The following is an 18,667-nucleotide window of genomic DNA, read 5'->3' on the forward strand; positions in this document are numbered from 1 at the left end:
TTTCTGCAGGTTCTCTAGGCTGAAGGCAGAGTACTTTAAAAAATAAAAACAAACTATTTTTGTATTTCACACCATTTCTGTTCAACTTGGTTGTAGGGTGGGGTGGATTGGCTTCTGTTCAGGTGTGAGATATGTTAATGTGCACAAAAAAAAAAAAACATTGCATGATGACGCTGTCTGGCTTTTTTATGACCTGGAAAAACTTGCATATCATTCAGTTTACAATTAGACCTGTTTTTTGCTGATTTTGGTCAGGTACCAAACCATAATGCTTATTGTTTTGGAAGGTAAAAGCTACCACTTTTAAGCGCATAATGTGTCTCTTTGTCAAGTATGCAGTTCACATCTAGACTGTCACCTGCAGTGGACAGTTCTAAGCTCATTAAATGTCATATTTATCTGCTGTAAATTGTGATATTACTGTAGCTATGTGTTTCCAAAATAAACTAAGCAGCTGTTACCTTTGTGAGTCTGAAATGATTTGAGAGACCTGCCTCTGCTGCTATATTCTCATACTTAATTTTAATATACTTTGATGTTATTGCAGTAAGCATTATGGCTCCCTATAGTGCATTTTCACCTTTTTAACTCGTACAATTAGACTTCGGTCCAGCTAGGATCCCTAGCTAATAATGCCTTGTTAAGAAAATTCCTTCTGCTTCTTTCAATTCAGAGCAAGCATTAAAGAAGCACAAATAAATAATAATTATAGCCTGGTCTCCTAAGCATACTTAGTGAGTCCAGGAGTATTTCCCTTGACAAAAAATATATGTATTCCGCATAATACCAAACAAAAAAAAAGAGCAGGCATAAACAAATTAGTGCCCAGCAGCTTGGCCTTGTGTTTCATGCAGGGCTTGATGTGGAAGATCATGCAAAAAGCATGGGTTTGGGAGCATTGTGCGAAAGCTGGACAATTTGTATTTAGGATTGTTCATTTTAATGGACTACTGAGCTGAAATAACCTTTTCATTTTTGTTATTATTGTAAAATACAATGCCTGCAAATTTGCTGCACTGTATTCTGGAGCTCAGTATTTAATGATTTGGAAATATAAAAATATCTGAACACTAAAGAAAGCACTTTTTTGCCCTTTCCAAAGTATAGTGTTTTAACACTCAACCCCATGCCAACAAAATAGTCCTCCCTTTGTGCAGTGAGAGGGGGTTGTATTTGGGTTGTGACGTTAGTTTTGCCTCCAGCACCCTGACAAATAAGTCGTATGGGAAAACAAGACCCGGAGATAGACAATTTGAATGTGCCATCACTAGGCCTAGGATATATTTATGCCTCACAAACATAAAAAAAAATAAGTGCCATACAAAAAGTTAACAAAAAGTACAGGGTATCCATCATAATAAGGAAAGGGGGTGGTATTTAAAGTAGTATTTAAAGTTTTATGGTATCATTTTCAGTGGAAGTACAACAAGGTGCCATATTGTTATTACTTCCACTGTTTTAAGTTGATATTAGTTACAGTTTGTCACTGAAGTGTACATTACTAATGGGATTTATTTTCCTTTGGCTTGTTGTATTTTGAATTGCAGAGTAGGCTTCCATGTGCTTCCACGTAAATTCACCTGCATATAAACAAACAAAAGTACACTTAAACTGTATAAACACACACACACTCAAACAAATGCGTTTTTCTGTTTATCTGTCTCACTGTATCTTTGTCACCACCTCTGTCTCTCTCCTTAAATATACCTGAATGTTGATTTTGGGTTTTTTTTTATCTACGAAGTTCAGCACATTTTTTCTCTTATCTTATGCAGTACTATAAACTTGAGGTAAGCACTGACGTCAAAGATGGTCTGTTTACAGATCTTAGATAAAGTTAAGTGTATCACATCTAAGTAGGATGGTTGACGTTTCTGGTTTAAAATAGTTTTCAGCTATTCTAAGAAGCAGAAAAAAATGTACAACATTCTAAAACATTCTAAAAATTCTTTAAAAGCAGTTGGTTACTATTGTTCAGTGGAGTCTGGTACTGTAATTCAGTAGTTGGAATCATTTTGATCACAGCAGAGCTTGCTTTAGCTGTGATCCTTTTTGAAATTTGTGATTGGAAGTTTTTGTAATGCCTTGCAGACTACCTGTGAATCTTCAACTGCACATTGACTGCACAGAAGTGGGGAAAATGCTTTATCGCTTTATTACATGTTGCATACATGTCACAATAAATGTCCATTTAAGTTTAAGTTCAAAGACAATCATTGATAAAGATATGAAAAACGTATTAGCACCTTGTATTGTGGAATGTACACGTCAAATTTATATAGTATATACTGTGTATAGATTTCTGTACTATACAGTATACTGTATATAGATTTATACTGTATATTCCAAAATATTTTTCAATGGTTACTGAAACAGAACGTTGGGCAGCTTTCTAAAAGGTGGATATTTTTTACCAAGAATGTTGAGAAGCCTTTACCTACTATATCCTTGTCTACTCAATTTTGTAGACACGAATAATTTTTTATTACGATTTTGTAGACAATAATATAAAAAAATATTACTATTGCTTAACACAGAAATTTGTATGGGATGTAGAAAAAGGACTAGAATGAAGACACGAGGTAGAAAAAAAGCCCTTGGTCTCCCTTTCAAGCCCACGCGGATAGGATCCTCATCAGCCTGCACCTCCTTTTCCAGTGTTAGTGGAAAAAAAATGTGTTATTAGTGACAAAATTACTACTAAATTTTCCTTAGAGGGAACTACATTTCCCAGCAGGCAAGAGTGGAAAAGGTGTTGGTAATTGGGCTACTTCTCAGAGTATAAAAGGGCATGGAAAACCTTTTAGGTCTTTAGTGTGATATCGGAGGCTTTAATTGTATTCCAAAATAAAAGTAAGGAGAGAAACATTGTAGGAAAAGGTTTGAAAACAAAGGCTTAGCCAGCCTGTCAGGTAATATGAGAATTTACATATATCGTCAGAGTTTCAAAGGTAAATTAGTTTTATTCTTTTTGGGTTTTGGTCATATTCTACAACTTGGCATATGCTGGGAGTGCCTGTAGAAACATAACAAAACAGAAAAATCCTGTTACTGTTCCCACACTCTATACTAAAAGGTTCAGCAAAACGAACCGTGATACTACTGACCTGGCACCACACATTGACGCAATGTACATGTATATGAAATATTAGATTAATGGATTAGTTCTCCATGAGCTCAGTCATTAATACTCTACAGTAAACAAACTATTCCTAAATGTGACGTCTGCACAGTTGAACTTAACTCAGTAGTATTCCCCCAGCCAGCCGTGCCCACATGCATCATGACTCAAGAGTGTTGCAGTAAAAAAAAATACAGTAAATGTTATACTAATAGTTAACTCTTTCCAAAATACTTTGTTTTCAGAAAAGTGCATCCCTCATAAACAGTTCATAACCTAATATATTTTTCAAGCCCATTGTACTTCTGTGTAAAAGGTTTCAAGCAAAATCTTGGAGTAATGAAACTTAATCTGTGGCATGTTTTGAGACTTTTACAGACATAAGCAGTGATATGTGTTTTTGCATCATATAGATTGGTTTGCAATTGTTGTGGTGTACAAGGTAACTTAATTATACAGTCTGGAAAGCCATTGAGCTGCATCATGCACCATTTCAAAACCTGGTTAAAACACTCTAAAGGTTCAAATTTCTGTTTTGTATCTAGGTTTCGTCCATGATTTACGTCCTAAAATGGATTAACTGGATATTAATTTCAGCAGAGTTATTATTCGTGTTCTATTGATATTCATGATTATTGATTTACAGCCCTGATGAGTAAACGCACTATTGATCCAATACTCTTGTTTAATACCAGACTGAACATTTGTTGGGTTTGTCATACAGTATTTACCAGTGCTCTTTGGCAAATATGTTTATGGGGCATTTCCACTTACAAATTTAATTTAAGATCTTTGTTCACCAAAAATGTGCTTAATTCAGTATGTCAAGCTTTTGAATTATACCACCTAATGTAATACCCTGGAAACACAGTAGTTTTTCCTGTAAGCCATAAAGTTGTACTTTCGGATATCAAGCTTTAGGATTTTGCTTAGGAAAACTTAAAAATAGGATACTCACACTAGGATGAACAGTGTTGTTAAGATGATATGTGACTGCCTCATGCTGATTTTTCAACATTACTACAAGTATGTATGTTTAAAGTATAATGTCTTTTATAAACTCAGATGGTGAAACTCAAGTTACTCAGTTCCTAGGATAACGCTAATACAGGTATCACTTGGTTAACACTGATATTCTAGCTTTGCTGTCTATTCTGTATTCTGACATTTCATTTTAACAGGACACATTATTTTTGGAGCCATCTGGAGGTTTAATAAGAAATAAAAACTGAAAATAATAAGCCTTAAAATTTCCTGAAAACTAATGAATAGTAGTAATTATCCAGTCTTACCTGTACATCCCACTTTTATGTCTCTCAGTTATGCTTAAGTACAGTACAACTGAAATCTTCAGTATGTCTACTGTCAGGGTTAAATGTTAGTCATACATTGAGGATAACATTTGCATAATATCTGTGAATCTGGGAAACAGTATGATGTTATATTGAAAAGTAACAAGTATACATTTTGTATAATATCCTAGTCACTAAAAACCTTTTCATTGTCAGTTACATTGCAAACATATCAGTTTTAAATTATCCAATACCTGCAAACACTGACATTTTTGGCTCACAGATGCTTTTAAGTTTGGCAAATAGCACAACATGGTTAATGTCTCTGGCTGTATGTAAAAACTGTCTGTATGACTCCAAAACTCTAGAACTTTTTATCTAAAGACCTGGTAACTGTGCTGTTTATTGATAGATTAACATGTGAGTCTGGTGGTTATGTTGGGGTTTTTTGATTGTTGATTTTTTCCCAGTTAATTGTTGATGTGACACTGAAAGGGTAAGGTCTTTTTTTACTTCCTTGTTTATGACCTGCCAGTGACACCAATCTTGCTTGCTTCTTTGGTAGCTCAGTTACAGTATTACTGCGTATACCAAGATGTGTAAAAATAAAATTCCCCAAAAAATGTGGGTTCTTTTAAAACAGAATCAACAAAATATCTATAAATGTGTAGATATTAAACATATACCGTTAGTATACTGTAAGTACATAGATAAATGTCTGTACTTGTAATATTTTCTTCAGATTTGTTATTTGGAATCTACAAAATTGCTTAATTGATAGATGAACGGTGATAGACCTGATTAATAGAGGTGCCATATGCACACGTTTATCACCTATGAACATTTGGCAGTTTATTCTCAATCTCAAGACAGCACAGAAATAACGTGCAAACTGTGTGACAAAATATGTCCACCTTATTTAGGAAACAACCAATTTACATGGCCATGTGATGAGAAGGCACTCTGTAATGCTGAAAACAAAATCTAACAAGGATAAAAACAAAGCTATGCCATCAGTTGCATCCTATTGTGGTGAAAGAAAAGATCCAAAAGGTGGCAAAGCAAAACATATTATGAATGCATCATCAGATATAAGGCCCTTCGGTATTATTCAGCAAGCTGCATTTATAACATTTGTTTCAAATCCTGCACCTGGATGCCAAATGATTTGCCTTTTTTTCTTTTTTTAGTTTCCAGGCTTAAAAATTGTTGTAACCAAAGATGTTGCTTCATAATCCACAACACTGCACACATTTCAGTCTTCTTTTTTTCCTACCCTTTCTTACCCTTTAGTAAACTCAGTTTATTGATACATTGATTTAATGGAATATGATTTATCAATGGTAAAAAAAGTCTTGCAACCGCCTTAATGTGATGTTGTCTTTTGATGTCAGCCATCATGTACATGAATCCAAATGTGTATGCTAATTAAAACAAGAACGCAATCTTTATAAAGTGAGAGTTCAAGACATGCATTCTTTGAATAAAGAATGCTACAGTATGTCATATTGGTCACCACTGAATTAAGCAAATCTTGATACAGTAGATGCCTTTAATTGTGATTTACCTTTTTCATTAAATGCTTTTACTGTGTACTGCCCCCGACTCAAGTAAACAAGTACTTTAGTTTCACTAATTCTGCAGGTTGGTCTACCAGCCTATACTAACCATGTCAAAGTGCGCAAATACAGTATAATCAGTAAATCAGTAAGTTCTGCTTCAGTGAAATGTAACTGATTGGTAAAAAGTGTATTGAGTTATTTGCTGTGAAAGGCACATATTTACTTTACTGTATTGGAAATGTCAGGTTGTCAATTCAATAATTAACTCTACTAGAAACAAAAAGGTTACAACCGAGAAGAGCCCATCTTGCCCATTAGATGACACTGTTTTAAAATTTGCAGAAGATCTAGTTGGTAGTGCAATTGCTTCATTCTTACACCAAACCCATTTGCTCTTAATAAAAATAGAATAAAAGTCTCTTTGCTTTAATTGAGTCCCAATTCTGTGCTTTAATTAGGCATAAAATGATCACTGGCTGCAACAAAATTGTTGATGTAGTTTTAATCAGCCCCAGATGTTAAAACAAAAATTTAAAATAATATGTAAAACAGACTTTGAGCTTCTAAATATAACTAGAAGTTACAGTAAGGCCGTGGGGTCAAATTCCAGGTTGGGCACAGTTGCTCCATTGCAATGCCCTACTGTAGTGCACCTACTGTACAATTCTACAGGTTTTGGGGGATACATATCTTCTGCACCAAATGCTGTGACTCACAGTAGTAACAGCATGTGACTCACTGACCCATAGTTTAAAAACTATTATCTACGAGAAAAGGCATTTCGAATTGTATCCTGTTTTCTTCAGCCTAGTCCCAACTGATTTCTATTTTCAGATAAAAAAAATCTGCTAAATTAAACACAAAATTAAAAAAAATGGAGCTTTAAATTCCACACTGTTCCAGTGATTGTGTAATCTTTAAATCTTTCATCAAACACATTCTATTTTAAGTCCTGGCCTGGCAGTTGGGCTTTAGAACAGGGAAAGTAATCTATGCCCATGTAGCATTAATGAAGACGAAGGGGAGGGAGAGAACCAGGGAGAGCTAAAGAGGCTACAGCAGCTGAGAGAGCCTGGACCTTCTGTGAATATAGTCTGTGTTCCAGGAAATTGAGTAGCAGCGCTTATAAACACTCTGCATGCCTGAGACACTGCTCTGATGTCACCGGCTGAATGGGAGGGAGAGGGGAGGGGATGAGGGAGACGGAGTTAGAGAGAGAGCCACAGAGAAGAAAGCAAAGGAAAGAGAGCACGGCAAAGATTGCTGCTTCCGACTGAAACTTCATTCCTCCTGAGCCCACATAGGCACATTACAGCCGGAGTACGCCACTCCAGCGATTTCACAGCCAGGACTGATGGGTAAGGTGCCCAGGGCTTTTTCTCTTTTCTCAGTTTTGGTTAACAGAGTTTTAGCTGTATTTGTGCTAGACTATTGTTCGGCTGAGCTTCCACATGGCTTTTTGAGTCTGTACAGTATTCGGAGCTTGAGTGTTAAATCAGAGGGTGCTGATACATACCGATCTATAGTTGAAAAGTGATAGTGTGAGTCCAAATAGTATTATAATTTGTGTCATTATTAGGTTAACTATATGCAGAGTGGGTGTGTGCATACTGTGTAGTGGAGTGAAACCAATATGCAGCGTGTTCTAGCCTAGCCTTAACATGCAGAGGTTTGTGCATGTGCGCTTCAGCTAGGACGTTCCACTCGGGTGTGTTTGTTTATTGGCGTGTTGGAAGCAGTGGATCTGTCTGTCTCAGAGGCAAAAGATGCTGTGCAGGGGGGGGCCCAGGGACAAGGCTTTCAGTACGGCTGCAGTCGCTTCATCCGACGCAGGCAAGGATGAGTGAGGGGGCAGATTAGGTTATTGTGTGCATTGTACACAAGCCTCCAGAGGAGGTCTTTATGGAAAAGGCTAAATATGGGATCAGTGCTACTGCAGAGCAACACCAGATGCGTGATGTGTGTTAGCCGGGGCTCCTGCCCTGTGTGCTGTGGTGGTGGTGGGGGGGGGGGGCGGAGGACGGACGCCAGTGAGAGGGGCTGGGGACGCAGGAGAAGCAAATCTGCCAGCTCTGCTGAAGCTCATCTTCACCGGTGGCAGGATGCTGGCACGGCGGTGTACTGGCAGAGGGCAGGAAGGAATTATAATTACTGATGAAAAACCTGGAAAGGCTCTTTGAGGAGAATTTAGTAGGATGTAACTGATGTAGTCAGCGTTAACGTTCTTTGATTATATATGTAAAATGTGTACTACAATATTAATATTCTTTAAATAAAGATTTGAGATTAAAAATAGATGACATACAGTAGGGCAATATCGTCCGGGGTTGTTTTTGTTTTCATTCTCGGTGCAGCTGTTAAGAGTTTAGAGTAGAGCTCTGATTACTGTAAATGTGTTTTGCTATTTGTTTTAGCTCTCATTACTGTGGGATGATTAAAGGGTTGAAGTTTTTGTGTTTTTCTCTTGTAAAGTACATTGTGGGCAAAACATTGACTAAATGCAATTATTTAGACACATAAGGTGAATTATGGGCAGTAATTGTAGAAGATTGTGAGACTGCCTCAAAGCAACAAACTGTGTTATAGAATTCCTGAAGCCGAGTTGCACTGTAGCTTGCCTTGAGTGGTGTGTTCATTGCTTTAATAATGCTGTTTAATTGCAGTGCATTAATGCATGAAAATGTTACTCAGCACACACTGGAATATGTTAAATGGGGAAAAAATCTGTATAATTTTTATTTAAACACAAGCACCTAGAGGGTTGAGGGTGAGCTTTACACACCTATGCTGTTTTGGTGGAATTTAGTGGGATAAAGTTTTCTTGCTTCTTTCTCTTATGTTAGTAGGCATAATATACTGTGTTTATCTCTTCACTTGTAACAGTTATTTTCACTCCTTTGCAAGCACCGTGCCATTAAACAATTTTGTGGCCTTCTGCAACCAAACAGAAGTTTCCATTTTAGAGCTGAGGATCGTGTCACAGTTTTTAGGGATCACGAGGTGAACCTGAAGGTAGTGTGGGAGAAACTCCGAGTCCTAACTTCACACTCGTCGATTTATAACCGTACACGTTGAGAGGGCTAAGGGACTTATTGCTGACAGTGGATAGACATTGGTTGAGGTCGTTTTATTAGCCTTTTACACTCATGGATTTTAGACACGATGACAAAATGTAACATCTTCTGTGTCTCTCACCTACTTGCGGAGTCAACGCTCCCCTCCCCGGCATCGTGTGTTGTCGTGCAGATTTGCACAGGGGTAGAACTGTCCACCAGGGGTAGAACTCTGTGATATCAGTATCGCGAATTCAAAAGACTCTAATCCTAATCCTCTCTCATACAGCAGTTGGGCTGGCAGCACAAGCAGGCGGCTGTGGCTTGTGATTGAAAAGTACATACTTGATTTATGATGTAGTTATTATAAAATTGATTTTTGTTTGTTTGTGTATTTATTTTATGGGTGGAGGCGATGGAAAGCCGCAATGCTTTTTCTTTTCCTGCAAATAGAACTGCTCAAAGTTTTATTAAATTAGAATAGAGTGAGAAAAAGAATAATGCCTAGACCAACACTTCTGATCTGGCACACTGGAGACCACATGCACACTCCGTGCCAAAACCATTTGCCTGCCTCTTAAGGTTTCAGTGTGGTTAGCTTTAAAATTATTATTACATGAGATTTACAAGGCCTCGTTTCTTGGTTTAGTTTCTCATATGATATGGCTTCTCGTTCCTGAGCTACCAGAATCATGCATGAAGAAATTTTGCATTTTTACTTAAATATAGTTCGGCAAAGAGAGTGACAGTGAGTGGGTGGTATTGCATAATAGTACTTACCATGCTGTATAAATTCAGTGAAATTATATAATGTTTGTGGAGGACTTATCTGTTTAAATAAGTGTTGTTCTGTGGCATTGTAGGGTATGCTGTCTATTTTTTCATGCCCTTAGTTAACATTCCATGTCTTATTGCTCAGTTTCAGACGCTGTCTTCATGTACAGAGGAAATATAGAGGACACAGAGTGTTGTACATTCAAACATTTATGTCTCTTTTGCTTTGTTGTTGTTGCTGGCAAGCTGCTGTCAGGAAGTGATTGATGGCAGTGACAGTAAGCAATTGTTGCACAGCATAGGAAGGATATCAGTTTTGCAAACACTGGTAGATAGTGCTGTGTCACTTTGACGAAACAGCATAAAGGGTTTCATGGAATATTATTCAGTACCTGTTCTACCCGGCCAAAATGGGACTTCACAGTGAGAATCGCCTACAGAACCATAAATTACAGGTGTATAGCAAGGGTTTTATTCAGTTTAGAGTAAAACCAACTAAATTGGAATGTGGGTCTGTTTCCACCTGTGAAATCAGTGAACACACTGCAACATTGGCTCTTCATCCTTATCACATAAAAGATGGTGAATATAGTTGCAGAGTCTTTATTTATCAATTAAGTAGTTCTGCTTTTTATTAATGCGTTTCGAAGTGCAGTGTTTTTTGTTTTTTTTTCTCAAATGAAACCAGGTCATGAATTATTATATAGGTTTAATAATGATCCAAACAGACATACCGTGGGATATCAGTTGTGGACAGAGACAGCTTCTAGGAAAGAAGAGACAATTTTAAAATGAACTTCATGTTTGCCGGTGGTGGTATGCAGTGCCCCCCTTTTTTTCCACTGAAGCTTGGCTATAGTTAACGGTCTTCTGGACGCGTCTCGCAGACTTGCGCCAGTTAAATCGAATTTTCCTGGGCATCTCAAGGCAGGTGCTGCAGCCGCTGGTTGGCAGAAGAGTCCTTTGATCTCTCCCACTGTGGGGAGTTTTGACATTCGCTCTGATGCAGACAATAGCAGGAATGCCATGTATTCATGCTGCAGCCTCTTCTTGAGTGAGAAGCGATGCTCGGTACTATGTGTTGTTTCTGACAAGCGTTCTCACAGAGGCAATGATATGATTGCCCGAGGCTGACTCTGCATGAGTTATTGCCTTTCACAGGATTTGCAGACACTACAGCAGCAGCAGTCTCCTCACATTGACGGGTTACTACAAAAGCAGCCATATGGACAATGGATTTTGAAAAAGCTTTTAACTGCCGATTTTTAAATAGATTAGTGTGCTTCCCTGCTTTGCTCCTTCACAAAGTCAAAAATAGACCCGTTCTATTAACCACTTAAAATTCGCCATTTATGATGAAAACATTCTTTTGGGACCAGTCAGACAAAAATAAAGAATACAGACAAGAACAGACAATAAAGGTTATTGCTTAATAAGAAAAAAAAAGGCAATAAAGCTTTATTGCTGTGTTGACAATGCAGGTTTTTTCTTCACTTAACTGCAGTTATCTCCATAGGTTCTTCGAATTTGTGTTTTTGTTTGTAGGCCTCCACATAATGGCAGTTTTATCAGCATACGTATTTATGCTGATATTTTTATATTTTAAACAAAATTAATAATTACTTGATCTAATCACAAACGTAATGGTATTAATGGACCAGGTAAAAAGGAAAAAACATCTAAGTCATTATGTGAAATGTTTAAACTTTTTAAGTTGTTTGTAAAATTCTAGACACTATTTTTATTCTTTACTGTTTTTTTTAATTTTACCCAGGGGCACTGTTTGGATGTAAGTTTTACTGGTTGTTAGTTTTATTGGCTTGTCTCTCCTATTTAAATTTCCTACCTCAAGTAGTTTTTGAATTTTTAAACTAAAGATGTAATGTATGTAATAAACCAACATCTGTATCAGAAGCTTACCGAGCAACACAATGCAACAGGTGTTTAGTTTAATTTAAGTAAACTAATATAATAAAGTAAAAAGGAGCAAAGGGTATATACTGTAATTAGTCGGCATGTGATTACTTCATATTGGTGTGCTCAACAGAGTTCATGCCCAGATTTTGGGTAGGGCATGGCAGACTGTGCCTTTAGTCACTTAGCCCTTAATTATAAGGTAAAAATGACAAAGGTTCAGATTTAGATTGTCCCAGTTTGTTTATGTGGTAGCTTACCTAACTTGCAATTGTCTGAATTCTAATGCTCCTTAAATGTTTCTTCCCTCCTCTTTGACGGATACATGAGTCTTTTGCTCTCTTCTAACAGATAAACTGGGGACATGGGGACAAAAGAGGGGAACATGAAACTGTAACCATCTGAAGTAGTTTGCCCTTATTCTGTTGAGACAGTGAAATCCAGGGAAATAGAATTCCCCTATTTACTGTACCAACTTTTTTTATCTCCTTTGATGATCTGATTTCCACATATTAGACCTATATTTGTAGAATGAACTGAAACTATGACATTATTCTTTCATATTCGTTGACATGTCATTAATCAAAGTTGAGTTGATTTTTGTGACATGATGTGAAATGCTTCAATTTTAACATGCATTTGTTTGCAGACTTTTCCTGATTCTTTCCATTACATATAGCAATGAAGTTTTCCCATCTTCTGCAGTATATTACTGTATACTGAATATTGAATATTTATCTTCAAACCTGGGAGACGTTAATTGATTTTAGACTTTTTATGTTGTCTGCCGTAAATAAAGACAAAACAATCAATTCTGCACTTGTTTCCAAATGCTCTCAAATACTTTCAGAACGTTTTTCACAGTTATACTTTTTTTAAGCACAAAAGTTAATGTTGGAACACTTAATGCCAAGCTGAAGTTTAAAGATACTTTAGGTCTTTTAATGTAATTTCCAAGGACATTGTAGGTTCATAGACTATCAGTCAATGCAGTAGTGTATTCTGACATTATTTCGTTATTTAAATGCCTGATGCAGACAGCCTTTGGTTTTATTTGGCCTCGGCATCCCAAAGTGCAGGGTGATGCAGCAGAGTACTCCACTTTTATTGAATGTTATCCAGAAAGAGAACCTGGAAATACTCTCATAAGAGGGGAAAAAGTTCTCAACATACTTTATACAGCGCATCTACCAATCATGCCCCATAATGGACAATAACAACATTTAATCTTGAGAAAAGTGTGAGCGATTTTTATTATGTTACAGACAAAAACTCAGCAATGTAAACACTCTTTAACTTCAAGCATTTTCTGTTTAGTGTTGTTATGATTACGGTTATTTTGAGTATTATTCATTAAGCAGTACAGTGAAGTAATGTGGAACTAAAGCAGGATTTTTTTTGTTACCTTGGCCTCATATATATATATTGCCCAGCTGCCAGTGAAAATGTGCAGTCTTTAATTTGTGCAACTGCAAGGATAGTGTAATCCTCCTGTTTTCAATGCACATTTAGAGTTATGTAAGAGGCAGCCTGAGTGTATTCAGAACTGAGTCCATGATGGAACAAAAGCTGTCACTGAAAATAAGGGAGAGAATTAGAGAGTACGGTCTCTGGGATTATCAGAACAGGGAGAGTATTTAATATGCTGATTTAATGGTCATCACAACTTGAGACTCTTCAGTACTTGTAGAGTTTTTTTTGGTAAGATTATGTGTATATTAGGATATTGTAATAATTCACCTCGATTTTAAATTTGAGATTTCCCCTTTCACCCATGAACATTAAAAAACGTATTTTTTACCCACTTAACAGAAATAAACAAGTCATAGATATTTTCCCAGCCTTTAGCTGGGTGTGCTGAATGTTTATCCATTGATAATTTACCTGTCTTATGCATGTCTCCAGGACGGAGATCCTACTTTATTTAGTTTGAATCAAGGAACTAAAGAATGGTGGAAGATAAAATTCTTGTCTCTACGTGACCTCAGGCATCATGCCAGGAACAGCATGAAGCCCCTTACACAATGTTACTATGAAATAATTTCATGCTTTCATAAGACACGGTATAGTAATACAAATATGAGATGTTTTTAGGTGTCATAGGAACAATCAAAAAACTAAATGTAATGCTCTTTTTCCCTTTAATATCTTTTAATGTCAGTATTTTTTATTTATTTATATAATATTATGGGTTATTTTTGTTGTTCTTTGTATCTGAGTTTCCATTATGTTTTTTGAATCACAGGACAGTTTGAATGGTAACCCCAGCTAATTCACCCATTAAGAGAGCCATCTGTTAAACATTTGCTGGCTGAAGTGAGCTTCTTGAGTTGAGTGTTTTAAGTTGTGAATCATTGTAACTAAAATAATTTTAATAATAAAATTGATAGTAAAATTAAAAGCAGAAAATACTTTATCTTTATAACTGTTATCAGCAAGTTGCTTTTGACATTTCAAAAGCTCAGCTCATTCACTGCTTATCATAGTCTCTTTTACCTACAACCATTAAAGTAGCAATATTAAACATTGATGTATAAAGTCATGATGAATGTAATATTTTCAAAAGTGTATCATCAGAGCTGAAAGATTATTTTACTATAACTTTTTCCTTACTCTAACATTCCAAAATCAGAATCAATCCATTATGAGAGGCATATACGCTGACAATTTAAAGACAGCTTGTTTCCACCCTCCATGTTTTTTGGAGAAAACTGGAGAACCTGAAGAAATCCCACGCAGACACAACTAGAACATTCACGCTCCATATAAAAGGTTTCCAAAACCAGAATTGAGTCCAGGACCCAAACGCTATGAGGTAACAGCACTATGTGTCACACCAAAATGCACCCCTTTAAATGCCACCCTTCCAAAGCTTTAAATAGAAATTAAACTTGATAAAAATCCAAATGTCTCACTTGCACGTTATAGGATTAAATTTACTAGGTTTTCTAGGATAAATTTAATAATGTATATTTTTTATATTTTATTTTCTATCTTTGTAGTGAAAAGGCATGAGTTGTTCTTCCTGACATGTATTCATTGACAGACTTTAATAATTTTGACTGTAAGAAACACAATACTGAGATACAAAATCAATATTCTAATTTCAGATCTGCTGTGTAACATCTGTTAGATTCATGTAGTCATGGCCTCTAGCAGCACAGCACTCTTTGTCTTGGTAAAAGAACAACTGTTCTCTCACTTGTAGTGTAAGCTGGGGTTTCTTTACGTCACTAGGGTGCTTGTGTTTTGATGCATCATTAAACTGGAGGCCACAGGGGAAAGCAACTTGAAAACCGAAAGCTGAAATCTCTAGTAGTGTGCTTGGAGGTGCATTAAAACAATTGGCCTTAAGGGGAAATTAGGATCTACAGGGAGATAATGATTAGATCACACAAGGTAAGGTCCCTTTTAATAGGGGTGTTCGCTTCCCTCAGTTTAATAAGTAAATACATGTAAACCTGAATTCAGAGAGATTAGCTAGATTGGGATAGGATGTTATCCAAGTTCTAGTAGTGTGCAGTCCATTCTAGCATTCACGCTTTCATCGGTTTGAAGAAGATTAACATTTTCAGCTTGACAAACGCTTCACAGCTCAGCGAGGAATGTGTGGAATGGTATACATACAGTACAGTAGGTGGATTACTGGTGCAGTTTTCTTTAAAAATAAGGTGGTGCTAGCCTTATTGGTTGTTTTTCAAGTCTTTACAAATAAAATATTAATGAAAATGTAATAAAAGCTAAAGTAGGAGCAGTTTTGAATAGTGTTTTTTAATTACACCATCTGTGTAAACATGATTAAAGAGCTCTGTGCAACGTCTAACATCAACACTGTTCTGTCACATTAAATTGTTTGATTTTTAGAATGGATTTCTAGATTTCTCTAGAGAGAAGGGGCCATAAGTTAGAGCACACAGATGATTGTGCAAAATTCAGGGAATCAAGTCAGTAGTGATAGGAGAGGAATAAACTGACAGGAGGGCAAGATGAGGACAATAGGAAGGCGTGGGCTACCAATCACATAGAGAAAGCACAGCACTATTAAGTTCAAATACATTGATCCAGAGGGAGAGATCTCTCCAATAACACTAGCTCCAGCAGCAGTAGCTGTAGCAGCCTCTTTCTCTCAGACTTGCACTGTTCTTTCACTACTCTACTGGGGATATAGAGTTACACTGTATGCTGAAAATCTCCTGTGTCGGGCTGTCTCTGGCTCTTTCACTGCTGTGCCCACACTTCTATTGATTTTCCCTACACCCCTCTTTGAAACTCCACTCTAGAAGAAGACCCCTTCAAACCAGGCAAAAACAAATTCTAGCTTCAATTTTTCTTTCCAGGAAATCAGCTTCTCCACCTTTATTTTTTAATCCCAGTTTCAGTATGTATGCAGATGTCATGTTGAGCGATAGAGTAGTACTACTTGCTTCTGGATAGAACAAGATTTGGGAGGCTAAAAGGAATTAATATGTAATGTGCTGTTTTCCTTTCATATTCCTTCCACGGAAAAGTTGTAGCATACTTAGCAGTGTTTAGTTTTGTACACAGTAAATGCAGTAACGGTTTTGATATCTAAGTAAATAGCGATCATCTCATGCACAGAAAATGTATGTGGGATTCCAGTGTCGTGGCTACAGCAAAGATAGAAAGACTTAAAAAGGGCAGCTACTGTATCAGGCTGTTGATGCATCTATCATCAATCTGTGGTGCTAAATATGGAGGGAGCAACAGATGCAGAAGCAAATAAAAATGTAAATTTTTCATGTAAAAAAAACAACATTTTTAAAAATTATTTTTCATTTTCTTTTTAGTGACCTAAAGTAATGATCTTTTGTTCTGTATGTGGTTAAACAGACATACACATCAACAGATCCTGTTCAGGGATGGATTCCTGTCTTGTTAAATTACATACCAATTAAAGTGGTAAGCGCTGAAGCTGAGAACACTTGGCATGGTGTGTTCACTCTCTGGTTCTGTGTAATCATTATGTATTGCTGAAGTCTTTAAAGGCCACCAGTTATTCTGTTAATGTATGTGCAGCATCTATATAAACTTATATAAGTTATATAAAACTTTTATATATAACTTATATAAAATTATTTTTATTGTCATATATTTCAGCTCATCCATGTATCTGCACACAGCAAAAATGAGGTGTGTTTCACATGAGCAAATCAGTTTTGGGAAAATGTATTCAGTTACAAAATTACTTAGATTACTGTGTTTTTCATTGTGGCATTATTGGAAAAAAAATCAAGCTAAATATGTTTGAAACTAAAAAAAAACATTTTTTTTCTGTCCAGTTTCTTAGTTGCTTAAAATCTCCCTTGTATGTCTGCTAGATGTCATCCTTGTACAAGAAGTCTGGGTTACTTTAATAATTGGAATGCTATTGAATATTCTTCAGTTAAGAGTTGGTCAGAGCTGAGTTTCATTAAAGCCATGTTCACGCTTTTTCAACTTTAACTGACTAAAGCTAGGATGAAGTGAAAGGATATTGACATTTCTGGGTAAGACTGGGTGTCATCATGATCGCCCTAGTGCTGTCTGTTGCTTACTGTTGAATCCTGAAAACCTAAGCATGAATTGGTGGAATTCTTTGCAGTGTGGTCACTGACGGGATATATTTCATTATGGCTCTGAAGTAATGGATTGTACTCAAAGTAGGTGATATTATTTTACTTTAGTTGAAGTGTTGCTGTGATCTTTATTGCACTATAGCCACTTTATACCAGTTTTGCCACACATTTGATACCTTTTCTATTCTTATTTTGAACATATTTAGTATTAAATCTATTTTTGGAGCAATTTCTACAAAAGAATGTTTTTATTATATTGGTAAGGTAAGCAGTGTTAAATATTGATCTAAATTGCATTATTTTTAATTCTGTTATCCAGTTAAAGTTTCTTTACTACATGTCTACATGTGAGAATTGGTTGTTGTAGATAAAATTGCCAGCTTTGCAAAGGCAAAATTTCAGGTGTGTTTTTGTATGAAAATAGATGCTAAAAGTGCTGATACAACACTTTTTTGGATTAGACTTGACAAATTGATTTAAACCTCCAAAAACATTGCTTGTGGATTCCATCTCCTAATGAGAAGAAAAAATTGGAAAGAATCAAAGACTTCATTTGGTTTTATGATTTAAATAAATAGACTTGTATGATGCTTCTTATTTCTCAGTGGAACATGTAACTTGTGTGGTGCCTCTGGTTTTTTGCCTCATAATTTAGACAAAGTTCACAGCAAACGTATCTTACTTTTTTTTACTGTTGTTGGTTGTACATAAATAAACAATTCACTGTCACTGTTATTTATTTCAAGTAAATCTTAAGGAAACAGCTAATTTAAGAAGACTTCCTTTCCAGAAATCCCTGGGCGGCCTTGTCCCAGGCAATACGTTTCCATCCATGGGCTTCAATGCTCTCTTTGTGAATTTGGTTTGCGTCATGAATATGATTTTATTAAGTTATCAAGACAGGGTCTATGAAAAGAGTTTTCTATTCAGCAAATAAAATATTCATGCAATACAGGCCTTTAAGCTGTAAAAGACTGTTTGTTAGGACCTTTTGTTTCATATGGTGCACTTTAGGTTAACAGTAGTTTTCTGCTTCTAGCTTGAACTTGTGGCATTTGAAGAAAAATAGCATTGGGAGTCACGTTTGACGCACCAGAAGGGGTAAAAGCTATGAATGTCGACAGTGTTTCCCTCAATTGTACTATGCCCTGCATGATGAGTCTCTTTGTGAACCGGTGCACATTCACAAAAAATCAAACGTTCTGGAGGCTGTGGCCAGTAATGATGTCAAAAGACACGGCTTCCCTCAGGGCTCACTTGGTGACACAGGTCTACTTTGTCCTGTTTAGTATTCCTCAGAAAAAGCACAGCAGAAGCTCATGCCCCACATCTGAGGTGTAAAAGAAAAACCAGGAGAATGTATCCAGGGATCTGC

At 36.4% G+C, this 18,667-nt stretch overlaps 1 protein-coding gene across 7 annotated transcripts in view; it reads left to right on the plus strand.

Annotated features, from left to right (window-relative positions):
- Positions 1-18,667, plus strand: part of hdac4 (histone deacetylase 4) — a 251,755-nt gene that overhangs the window by 140,045 nt on the left and 93,043 nt on the right. Inside the window, exon 1 of one of the 7 annotated variants that reach the window (XM_088604978.1) lies at positions 7,175-7,333. The exons of the other annotated variants lie outside the window; for them this stretch is intronic. Coding sequence (XP_088461104.1) covers positions 7,330-7,333 — 4 coding nt within the window. The 5' untranslated portion in view covers positions 7,175-7,329. Of the gene's footprint in view, positions 1-7,174; positions 7,334-18,667 lie in introns of those variants that run through there. 7 annotated transcript variants of the gene reach the window in all.

This window comes from Lepisosteus platostomus, chromosome 14, assembly GCF_059453375.1.
Source record: "Lepisosteus platostomus isolate fLepPlt1 chromosome 14, fLepPlt1.hap1, whole genome shotgun sequence".
Lineage (NCBI taxonomy): Eukaryota > Metazoa > Chordata > Actinopteri > Semionotiformes > Lepisosteidae > Lepisosteus > Lepisosteus platostomus.